This window comes from Aotus nancymaae, unplaced genomic scaffold, assembly GCF_030222135.1.
Source record: "Aotus nancymaae isolate 86718 unplaced genomic scaffold, 86718_ANA_hifiasm-v0.15.2.pri h1tg000077l, whole genome shotgun sequence".
NCBI lineage: Eukaryota > Metazoa > Chordata > Mammalia > Primates > Aotidae > Aotus > Aotus nancymaae.
The window spans coordinates 1,269,542-1,281,884 of NW_026988492.1; the positions used below are offsets into that span (position 1 = coordinate 1,269,542).

At 46.9% G+C, this 12,343-nt stretch overlaps 1 protein-coding gene across 3 annotated transcripts in view; it reads right to left on the reverse strand.

Annotated features, from left to right (window-relative positions):
* CCNY (cyclin Y) overlaps window positions 1-12,343 on the reverse strand; it is a 268,565-nt gene that overhangs the window by 198,341 nt on the left and 57,881 nt on the right. Inside the window, exon 1 of one of the 3 annotated variants that reach the window (XM_012445622.3) lies at window positions 6,319-7,005. The exons of 1 other annotated variant lie outside the window; for it this stretch is intronic. In XM_012445622.3, the coding sequence (XP_012301045.1) occupies window positions 6,319-6,472 (154 nt within the window). In that variant the 5' untranslated portion in view covers window positions 6,473-7,005. Of the gene's footprint in view, window positions 1-6,318; window positions 7,006-12,343 lie in introns of those variants that run through there. One more of the 3 variants, XM_012445623.3, reaches the window with a different exon arrangement.

Sequence of the window (12,343 nt, forward strand, 5' to 3'; positions counted from 1 at the left end):
CGTGAACCCAGGAGGCGGAGGTTGCAGTGAGCCGAGATGGCACCACTGCACTCCAGCCTGGGCAATAAGAGCAAAACTCCACCTCGATTTAAATAAAAAATAAAATAAAGACCATCAGCTTTGTAGAGGAGGGTGAGAAGGTAAGAAAATCTACCACTTCACTGAATTATATAATTTTCATTCCTCTCAAAAAGCAGGCAGGAGGGGCCGGGCTTGGTGGCTCACACCTATAATCCCAGCATTGTGGGAGGCCAAGGCAAGTTGCTCATTTGATGTCAGGAGTTCAAGACCAGCCTGGCCAACATGGTGAAACCCCATCTCTAATAAAAATACAAAAATTGGCCTGGTGGTAGTGATGTGCACCTGTAATCCTAGATACTCTGGAGGCTAAGGCAGGAGAATCACTTGAGCCTGGGAGGTGGAGGTTGCAGGGAGTCGAAATCTTGCCACTGCACTCCAGCTTGGGCAAGAGAGTGAAACCTTAGCAGGAAGGAAAGTAAAAGTCCTAATCACAAAATATTGCTAGCCAAAAGCATACAGGCAGTAACTGTAAATCTCTTGAAACATAGTGGGCAGGGCCAGGCACCAGGAGGTTCAGAGTCTAGATATGCATCATTTTCTAATTAGCTGTCACAGGGCAGTTGAGATATGGAGGCAAACTGACAGCAGACGGAACCCCAGCTGCCACTAACAAAGTGAGGAACCTTCCACAAATGTCTTAACCTTTAAGGCTCTATTTCTTCACCTAGAAAAATGTGGAGAATGATAAGAAGACTAAGAAAGATAATACAAGTCAAGTAATTAACACTTCTTGGCCCAAAGTTAGCATCATCCATGATCTGGATAACCTGGGCAAGAAACTGTACCTGAGACTCAGTCTTCTCACCTGTAAAATGGGGGTGTGAGAGCAAAGGACTCCCTGATTCTAAGTGAAAGCAGAATATATGAAAAGTGAGTGAAGACAGGTCATGGAGCCACGGTCAGTGCTATAGAGAAGGACTCTCTTGACAAATCTTCAAACTGCACCTCTCCACACTGCTAACTAATACAAAGTCACTCCTTTTCTAAAAGAAATAAGAACAAGCAGCCCCTAATAACCTGCTGAGCATTGCTCGACCTTATTATTTCAGGTCACCAACTGCCCTTTATTAAAAGCAGTATTTTAATATAATAAAGCAGATATTGGTCAGAGTGTTTTCACACATCTTGCAGGCAGTGAGGCTGGTAAGTCTTAGCCCGGAGAGAAAGTCCACAGGTATGTTCTGCCCACCAGGGCTGGTAATGTTAATGTGGGACCAAGAGTCAAGAAAGAGTGCCGCAGAGGTGTGTTAAATAGACTGCAGACACTCGAGGAAGCCAAGAGCAATGCTGCAAGCTCATCCTACAGGAGGCACTGAGATTCTAAATTTCCCGTGTCCCCACCCTTCTAATGGCAAGTGTACTTTTGCTGGTTATCCCTCCACTGCTTGGGATGAGTCCCTGAGGCTTCTAGCTTCTCTGGCTATGGAGTCCAAACACTATGTGCCTATATCCTGTAAGACACTTCACATTTCAGACAAGAAAACCAATGTAAGTGACTATGTTCATCACCGCAGATGTTCATCTAGTACTTTTTGGTTAACTAAGCATTTGAGTCTCAACTTGATCCCTAAGGATGTAAGGCCACAGCTAAAGTTGTTCATTGAAAGAAACAAGTAAAAAAGATTAAACATAGCATATTATTAAACAGATTCCCATTAGCCAGGGTTTCCTGTCAGCCTAGATGTGTTTTCTCTTTCCTTTTGTTATGCTTTAAAACGTTTAAGTTTCATTTCAGGACTTCACCCTATCTGCTACCTCTCAGGTTAACCTACAAACAAAGCCAGAAAGTTTCATATCCATGCTACTTTCATTATTACAAGTCCTCTTCATTCTCTCCTTCCCTCCTGTTTCCCCTCACCCAATAAACACACATGATGATGTTCTCACTCACGTCCTTCAGTGGTTGGTTTCACCCAACAAATTCATTCAACAAATACTTACAGTGTTTTCAAGTAATCAGGTGCTACTCTAGGAACTTGGGTTACATCGGTGAACCAAACAATAAATGTTCTATTGGAACTTACATAGCAGGTGAAGGTAACTATTAGATATGTTTATACTCATACAGTATATCATGAGGTGACAGGGAATAAAGAAACAGGAGTCAGGGAATGTGCACTGGGATTGCCAGTGGGCAGCAGGAAGGATGTTTAAAGGGGGTGATGGGGAACGCCTCCCTGAAAAGGTGAGGCTTGAACCAAGGCTGCAGGCAATAAAAGGACTCAGCCAAGAGGGCACATGGAGAGCAGAGGAAGAGAACAGGGGTGGAAGTCGGTATCTGGTACGTTCCAGGAAGAGCAGGGAGGGAGGCCAATGTGGCTGGAATGAGCAAGCGACAGAGTGAGCTATCAGCAGGCAGATCACAAGGGGTCCTGGAAACCACTGTAAGGCTTTTACTTGTGCAATGAGAAGTCGCTGCCATTTTTGAGTGAAAGAATAAGAAGTTAGAGCTTTTTAAAGGATCTCAGCCATGGCTGTTGTATTGAGAACAGACTGGAGCAGGCGAGGGTGGAAGTAGGGAGACCAGGTGGGCTGGGAGAGACAGCAGCTGCTTAGATCTTCAGAAGAGCAGCAGCAGAGGTGTTGAGAGTGGTCAGCGACTGGATATATTCCGAGGACCCAGAGCCACACCTTCCTAGCAGATAGAATACAGGACGAGGGAGAAACTGAGTTGTCAAGGATAACAGGTAAGCCATAAGAATGAAAAGAATGAAGTTGCCATCAACCATTTTGAAGTAAAATCCTACCAGGACACTATGGCACGGCTGTTACAAGTGTCCTGATTTATCTGGTCCCCTCACATTTTAAATTCTCTTTAGACCCTCCCTCCCTTTTTCCTCCCACAGAAATAATCTAATCATGGAAGTCTGGACTGAATAACTGCTGCAGACAGAAGAATTTCTCTTTGAGAAAGTATGGATACGAAATGACAACAGACACCCTATCCCAGAAGGCAACCCCAGACTAGCGAATGTTTGATGGCTAACTCAAGCAACAATGGGAAGTTCCCATTTGCCACGTATTGGCTGTGTGACTCTGGACAAGTCATTTCTCCTCTCAATGCCTCATTTCTTTGTCTTAAAGTAAGGATAATATTACCCATAGGGTTACTGTGAGTTCTAAGTGAATGAACAGAATCCAAGTACTTAGAGTGGCAGCTGGTGGCAGCTGGTACAGAGTAAGTAATATATAGGTTGCAATTATTACTATCTTTTTTTTTTAAAGAATTATTCTGAAAATTACTATCATTATTGTTATGTATTATTATTTTTTCTCAATCTCTGCATGATTTTATAAGAAATAATACCTGGGGAGCATGAGTCTAATATCAATTTCAAAAACACGAATAACCTAAGACACACTGAGTACAAAGACACATTAACTTGCCAGTAAGCACCATAGACACCTAAGTATCCAGACACTAAAATTGCCACTGAAATTCTATAGGACAAATATTACCCCTTCGTGTGTCTGGTGGCAGAGGGGAGAAAACATGGATACATATGTTGTATCTCTGTGATTTAAAGACACTAACCTATTATAGAAGACCCATGAACTTCTCCAAACCTTTCTACATCAGCTGGTGGTATGTATTTCAGGACATACAGAAGATGGTACTTGTGTACTTCAGCTTTTGATATATACTAGAATCAATAATTCTTATAGTTTTAAAATGTTTACTAATAACCTAACAATCAATGCAACTCAGTTCAAATACATACAGATACAGATAGGCAAATACAGACATATAGATATGTGCATATGTCACATATATATGTCTCTATGTCTATATTTGCCTATCTGTATCTGTATTGTATATATACATATCTTTATGTCTATATTTGCCTGTCAGTATCTGTATGTGTGTGTGTATATATATATGTCCATATTTTCCTATCTGTATGTGTATACACACACACACACACACACACAATTTCGCTAAAATCTGTTCTCTTCTCTTAACCTCTAATAATGAATTTCTACCAAAAATGTCCCTGAACAGCAGGTAACACTTCCAAGATTTGCCCAGGTAACACTTCAAAGATTTGCCCAGCCAGCAATTCTCAGCCCTACCTGCATCTCAGAATCACCTTGGAGAGATTTAATTAAACATATTAACGGCAATGTCCAACATTAGATTTCTGGTTTAACTGAAACCAATGTCGAGAAGTGCCAGCTGGGTCAATGCTAGAAGTATTATTTATTGAATTTGAGAGACAGACAGTTAATTAGTATTTCGGGGTTTAAACTAGCATTATCATATGAACTGGGTGGGATCTGAGATGAGAGGGCACCCCGCGGCCTAGATTGGAAACCTGCCCTATAGTCTCTCAAACTATCCTGAATCTCCAAAACAGTCTTCCAAATATTCTCTCGAAAATACCTGATGACTGAAACTTAAGTTTTATTTGAAATGAAAGAACACACAATATTATTTCACTGTACTATGGCAAAATCATACTAAGCCTTAGTGCCAAATACCTGGTTACAATTATTTTTTCCACCTTGTGTCCTTACAATAGTTAAAATATCTGTATGCAGCCTGGCTCTAAAAAATGTGAATCTTCTTCTGGTTTTTTTTTTTTTTCTCCTTTTTTTTTCTGATCCATCATTCAAATTAATTTTTGAATTTTTTTATGCACAACATAAAAAAGAAATTTACTGCACAACATAAAGAAGAAATTATTTACAAATGTTTTCACCTGTCAACATTGTATAGGACTGAGTAATGGCTTTCTGTAATCAACTCACTCATTTACTCCTCCCTTTAAAGTGCAACATTTACTGAATGTTTATTATATGCTAGACTTTTTTTTCAGGTGCTAGAGGCTGTGAAAGTGATTGATATAGATGGGGCCTTCATCCTTCTAGATGCCTTTACATGCATAAATTTAAGAAGAAAGTATGGCTGTAGTTCAAAGCCATCTAAAGAGTATGTTAAAAATAATGGAAATCTAAAATAACAACACTAGAAATGTCATATGGAACCATAATTTACTAAGCGCGTACTAGAAACCGGACTATTAGTCCCTTTCTACATGACACTTATTTAATAAGGATGCTCTCCTAAAAAGATGAAATTACCATTTAGAAGAAATCACACGAAGACAAACAAGATATTTCCTTTAGCAGAGTTTAAATGTGGCCTTTCCACAGTACAGAGAACATTCCATCCTAAAGACGACAGGAAAGAACTACGAAGTTGTGTCCATTCATCGACACAAAAATTTTTCCGTATTAGTTCAACTAGATTAATTATGAGAAGACGTTTCGGTTAAAAAAAAATCACGTTGTCATAAAAAGATATTTCCAATCTCAAACCTTTTCAGCTGAAAATTCTATCAACGATATTTTAAGCTTGATGCTTAATGATGATATCCCTCTGTCGATATCACTGGGCCACAGTGCTAATAAATACGTTGCCAAACCAATAAAATAAAACATTACTGGGTGCAGTAATTAGTCCTAGCTTTTCTTTTTTGCAAACTCCAGTCCAACCAAAAGTGTGGACGAAGGCCCGGTTATGAATTCCCAAATAAATCAGAAATTCACAGGACTGCAATTCGAGTCCAAGCAAAAACCGTGTGACTTAACCCAAAGGTGTCTGACAATCTTTTAAAGAGCATTCTTGGGAGACGCGATTTGCCTCTAACCCTGGAACCGCCACCCCCCGACCAAAAAAAAAAAAAAAAAAAAAAAAACCTTTTTAAAAAAAAAACTTTTTAAGGAGAATGAACGGAGGTCAGTCAAGTGGCGTCCATTTGTAAAGGTTCCGGGGAACTGACTTAAGTCAACACGGTTCTCCAACTCCAGGTTGGAGACACCGGGATTCCAAAACGGGAATCCACTCCCACCGCTTTTGCAGGACAAACGCGTGCACAACTTGGCTTCGGGCTGCATTCAGGCAGTGCCTGGAACCCCGGGCTTCCGGGCCGCCCCCGCCCAGCGCTGGCCGCTCCACTGCGGACGAAGGCCGGCCCCTGTCACCCCGCGACCCACACGCACACACCAGCCCCCGGCCCGCCGCGCTCCGGTGCCGCGGGCCTGCAAAGTTTCCGCGGCCGCTCACTCGGGGATAACCAGCGCGGGGTACGCCCGGAGGCTGCGGGGCCCCCGGCGCCTTGGCTGAGCGGACGAAGCCCCGGTCGTGCACGGGTCGCCGAGACCGGCTGGGCCGGCAAGAGCAGGCGGGCCGCCCCGACGCTGGGTGCACAGGGCTCGGCGGGCCGCACTCACCGTCGATGTTCTCCCGGTCGCTGATGTGCTGCAGGTTGCAGCCCGTGTCCTCGCGGCTCAGGTCCGTGTCCGGCCGGTAGGACTCCAGCCGGGAGTGGGCATTCCTCCGGAGCTTGGGGCTGGACGACACGCAGCACGAGGTAGTGTTCCCCATCTTCGGCGGCCCCCGACTCCAGCTGCGGTCCTGTTCTCCCCGACCCCGGGAGCGGGGCGCGGGCGGGCGCGGGGCGCGGGCGGCGGGGGCGTAGGGGGAGTCCCGCCCGCTCGCCGCCGCGGGAGGGGGCGGAAGCCGCGGCCGGCCGCCGGGTCAGCAGCGGCGGCGGCGGCGGGGCCTCGCCATGGGCGGCGGCGGCGGCGGCGGCGACGAGCGGGCGGCGGCCCCGGCTCCCCCTCGGCCGGCCTATCCGCGGCGGAGGAGCGCTCGGGTCCGCGCGACTGCGGCCGCCGCGCCTACCTCACCCCGCCGCGGCCATGGCGGGCGGCGCCGCGCAGGCCGCCTCCCCCCGCGCTTCCCAGTCAGCGTCCGCTTCCCCGGCGGCGGCGGCGGCCTCGGCAAGAGGTTCCGGTTCAAGCCGGGGGCACGCGTGTCCGCGCCAGGCAGCGGGGCGAGCCGGCGAGTGGGCAGGCAGCAGGCGTGGGCGCGGCCGCTGGGCCCGCGCAGCGCAGCTCGGCGCGGCCCGGTAGGATGCTGGCGGCCCTCCCCACGGCAGCGCGCGGCCCCTCGCCGCATTCCCCGCCCCGCCCCGTCGCCGCCCCTTCCCTCTGCCCTGGAAGCAGATCGGCGGCCGCGGGGAGGGCCGGGGCGGCGCGGCCCTGTGCGGGTGAGGGGTCGCTCCCCGGGGCCGCGCCTGTAGCTGGCGCTGGGGTCGCGGGGATCGTCGTCGGGAGCTCGGCGTCTGGAGGCCCTTCCCCGCCCGGCCTCTGCCTCCTCCACTCCCCGGGGCCGGACGGGACGGGACCTAGCGCGGGATGCGAGGTGCGTCCCCGGGGCCCTCAGCGAGCGGGAGCGCAGCCGAGGCCGGGTGGAGAATCCGGGCCCTGAGCGCTGAGGCTGCGCCTGCCTCTCCGAGACCGGGCTGGCTCTTTTTTTCCTCTTCTTTTTCTAATTTATTTTTTTAGAGAGAGGATTTCGCTCTGTCGCCCAGGCTGGAGGGCAGTGGCGCGATCTGGGCTCACTGCAGCCTCGAACTCCTGGGCTGAGGTGATTCTCCCGCCTCAGCCTCCAAAGTAGCCGGGACTACAGGCTCGCACCACGCCCGGCTAAGGTAGGGGCGCGCGCGTGTGTGTGTGTGTGTGTGTGTGTGTGTGTGTCTCCACCCATGCCTGGCTATGGTAGGAGTGTGTGTGTGTGTGTGTGTGTCTCTCTCCACCCATGCCTGGCTATGGTAGGAGTGTGTGTGTGTGTGTGTGTGTGTGTGTCTCCACCCATGCCTGGCTAAGGTAGGAGTGTGTGTGTGTGTGTGTGTCTCCACCCATGCCTGGCTATGGTAGGAGTGTGTGTGTGTGTGTGTGTCTCCACCCATGCCTGGCTATGGTAGGAGTGTGTGTGTGTGTGTGTGTGTGTCTCTCTCCACCCATGCCTGGCTATGGTAGGAGAGTGTGTGTGTGTGTGTGTGTGTGTCTCCACCCACGCCTGGCTAAGGTAGGGTGTGTGTGTGTGTGTGTGTGTGTGTGGTGTGCGTGTGTGTCTCCAACCACGCCTGGTTAAGGTAAGGGGTGTGTGTGTGTGTCTGTCTGTCTCCAACCACGCCTGGCCATAAGGTAGGGGATGTGTGTGTGTGTCTCCAACCACGCCCAGCTAAGGTAGGGTGTGTGCGTGTGTGTGTGTCTCCACAGTAGCTAAGCAATTCTCCCTTGTGTGTGTGAAGGTAGGGTGTGTGTGTATGTGTCTCCGTGTGTCTCCAAAGTAACTAAGTGATTCTCCCTCCTCAGCCTCCAAAGTAGCTGGGACTACAGGCTCACGCCACCACACCAGGCTAAGGTAGGGGTGTGGGGGGGTGTGTGTGTGTATGTGTATGTGTGTCTCCAAAGTAGCTAAGGTAGGGGTGTGTGTGTGTGTGAACTTTTTGTAAGGAAGGCATCTCGTAGCCTAGACTGGTACCAAATTCCTGGCTTCAAGCAATCCTCCCGTCTCTGTCTCCCATGGGATTACAGGCATGGGCCAAGGCACCGGCCTTTTTTCTTTTATTTGTTTATTTATGTATTTGGTAAGCATTTAAAAGAAGCTGGGCCTTGATTTGGGAATTCTCTCTTCTTCTATATTTCGAGCTTTGCCGAGGACTTGATGATAATCTTGTTTTAAGCCCTGAAAGAAATCTTGGGGTCCTAGAGTTATTTTAATGTTGAATTCGCTGTGGAGTGTTTTGAGTTCCTTGGAAGTTAACCTGAGGTAGAGAACTAAGTAACACAGCTCATCAACTGCCTTTGTTTTACTTATCCAAGCACTTTGGAGGCCAAGGCGGGCGGATCACCTGAGGTCGGGAGTTCAAGACCAGCCTGACCAACATGGTGAAACTCCGTCTTTAAAAAAAAAAAAAAAAAATAGAATGCCGTTAGGTTTTGTCGCTTTGGAAACAAGTTAACTTAGGCCAGTTGACTAGGATCAAGGTATGTGAACAAGCCTGGCTCAGAGAAAAGTCCAGTAAATGTTGGTTCGAATTCCCTCCCAAAGCCCACAATGCCAGCCATCCCTGACTTTTCTTGCCTTTATTGAGAAGAATATAAGGTGCAGAAACAGCCTTCCCACCCTTTTTTCCAAATATGTACTAAAGGAGTCATGAGCAGAGGCTGGTGGGGGGCTGGGAATGTTTTTGAACTAGTTCTTGAAAAAAGAAAACTAGCACAACTATCTTAATTTTATATATGAGGAAACTGAGGCCCAGAGAGATGAAATCATGCCTTCTTCAGATCTCAGCACCTGTTAGTGACAAATCCAGGTACTAAAAGGGAAGAGAAAGAATAAGGGACTTGGTATTTATCTAGCATCAGCAATGTGTGGCCATCTTGTGAAAGGCTTTATAAACATTTCATTTAATTCTCTGCATCTAGCCATTTTTTAACCTGTGCTTTCCCTCCTTCTCACAGGACTGTTTGTACATTTATTAGTGGATATTTTTATTTTTTTTTATTTTTTTCTCTTAATTCCTTCAGCATAGTCCATATTTTTTAAAAGCTCCATCCTCTCAACTGTATTAATGCTATTTGTTAGGATAAGTGACAAATGTCCCTGGAAAATAAATGGCTGCAAAGTGGTCATGCCGACCAGATGAGAGAAGAAGTATAAAAGGGAAGTTCTGAAGAATGACAGCCCTGGAGAGGGTGGGTAGACAGCAACAGTATAAAATAGTGCCCTTCCCTGAGGCTGTGTGGGCCCTCCTGCTTCCTGGGAAAACTGATTGGGGCACATTTGCACTGGCATGTGTGTATTCAGATTTTCTGGGCTATGGAGGTTGGGTCGGATGGCTGAACCCTTGGGAGAGGAGTTCCCTTGTCTGTTCTGATTGCTGCTTTGTACTTTGGGCCATATATGAAAGTCAGCATCCAGTCAATGATCCATCGGAATGTGGTATATCTACTCGGGTGAATTAAGCAATTTTTATTTCATTATAAAATGTATAACATTTACATTCAAATTATGGTTTCTGAAGGGCTTAAGAGGAGAAAGAGACAATGACACTAAGGTGACAGCATGGCTGGCTGCATGCTTCCTGTCCAAGCAGGTCGCTGGGCAGTGTTAACTGGGGAGAGCATCTGAAGGACTAGAGATCAGTGTAGCCGCGTACCCTCAACAAAGCGTGGTACAGCCTCTGGTCTGCCAGGATTTCCACCCTCGACCGCCCCTACCTCCTCTGACATTTCCACCATATTCCCCTTAGGTATGTACCTGCACTTACTGAGGTCAGCAATCCTGGAGAGAAAAGATATGTACTAAAGCCTCGCTAGTGGTTTACCTGGGTGCCGACCCCCTCGATGCACCCCACGTGCACACTTCAAACTCCTCCAGGCAGATTCTCCCTCCGTGACACACAGTGACGCTTTGGGGAAAATTACAGAACAGTAACCAACTATGAGCAGAGAAATGTGATGTCAAAATGATACTAATGAGAGATGTCATTTCTTGAAAGCCTGCTAGCTGCCATGCACTGTACTATTTCTAACATCTAAATCTGATAAGTTGTACCCCATTTTATAAATAGACCACTTTAACTCTGGTAAGTAAACCTATGCAAGATCAAAATACTGAGAAATGTCCTAACTGGGGATTGAACCTGGTTCTAATTTCAAAGTCCAAGCTACATCCACCCAAACCTCCTACCTGCCATCTCCAGGACTTTGTGAATGGAAAAGCAAGTGTTACTTCTCTCCTCTTTTTCTGCCCTAAAGGAAGCTGGGAGCTGACTGCTTAGGACTGATACTAAACCTTAAGAGAGGGAAAAGGATGAGGGGAGCCTTGTTATTTCTGTGGGGCTCAGCCCTCCGACCAGAGTAAGAAGACAGGCAAAAACGTTGGGGAATAGCCATATGCAGAAACAACATGAGTATCTAGCCACGGCGTCTCTAACACTGTGTCACTCAGGAATCTGAATGCAGGGACGGTTCCTCAGTAGACTGTGGATCTAGTCCCGAGTGTGGACTAGGGGAGTGGGAAAGGGCAGAGGTATGCACCGAGCACTGTAACAAGGCCTGTCCTCCAGCCTGAGGAGGATTGGGAGGATGGCTTGAGTCTGGGAGTTGGAGGCTGCAGTGAGCTGTGATTGCACGCCAGCCCAGGTGACAGAGTGAGACCCTGTCTCTAAAAAAAAACCGACCTGGATCTACTCATACCCACCCTGCTCTTTGAGCAGAAAGAATCATTTGGGAATTATTTTGTCTCATCTTCCTCCATGATCACTGTTGAAGAATTTGGTCACTGTAAACAGGTAAACATAAACTCAGGTGAACTCTAGCTAAGTTGGTACTCTTCACACTTTTTTGGCAATAGTAGCTTTGTTTTTCACAGAAAAAACAAATTTTCTGTGGAACCACACTATTTAAAATATAAGCAGTATTAGTATCAACTTACATAATTCATAAAAGCAATCAAGAATAGGCCACCTTAATTGAATCAGGAGATAATTGCAGTCTTAACATCAGCCACACTCATATCCATGAAATATGAGTCAGTCATTTGCACAACTCCCTGAGTCACCTGGAACACAAAACACTGAGCCAAGTTAGCCCAGGACCTGAACCTGAACCTGAAGGAAAATGTGTATTGTCTCCTCCGGGCATGGCTGCCCTTTCACCTGGTAGTCAGTTTCTCATGTCAGTTACTCAAGCATTTCCAAGGCAGTTGTGGCGTAACCAAGACCTTCTGTGTTGTGCTACTGCAGTTCCTCCTGTCACCGACCTCTCCTTCAAATGAGGCCTGCCTTTTGAAGGGGAAGTATTTACAGCTACAGGGGAGGTATTTACTTTGATAGCACTTGACCTTGATTGAGGCAGGTGACTCATTTATGGATAACATTTTTGAGAATATACTGAGCCAGGCATCTTGAGGATACAAAAGTGGATAAGATACAGTTTCCATTCTGGAGAAACTCACAGTCCAGTAAGGTAAACAATCACGAGAACAAGTTGCCAGCAGTGAGAGTGATTGCAGCCACTGAGTGGTGAAATCTGAGGAATGCCAAGCCTGCTGCCTATAAATATCTACATTTATTGCTTGTGCATATACCTAAAATTCCACTATGAGAAATTTATTTCCATGAAATTAGCAACTACCCAGAAATCCTCTGTCCAAATAAAAATTCCCACAAGAAAGTAAGGATGGCTAATAGATTTAACTAGTAGTGCCAAGTCTTTTGGACCAGAGTAACTGCCAGGGACAGTGTGTTGAGGATTCTGAGGTCATGTTCCAGCTTAGCAGAGAAGGGTGCTGCCATGAGGGAAGGAGTGAGGGAGGCTAGCACTTGTGCCACATAGTTTTTCTTAAGTTAAACCTTTGCTAGTGGAATGCATGATGAAACAGGGACAACCAGGGTCT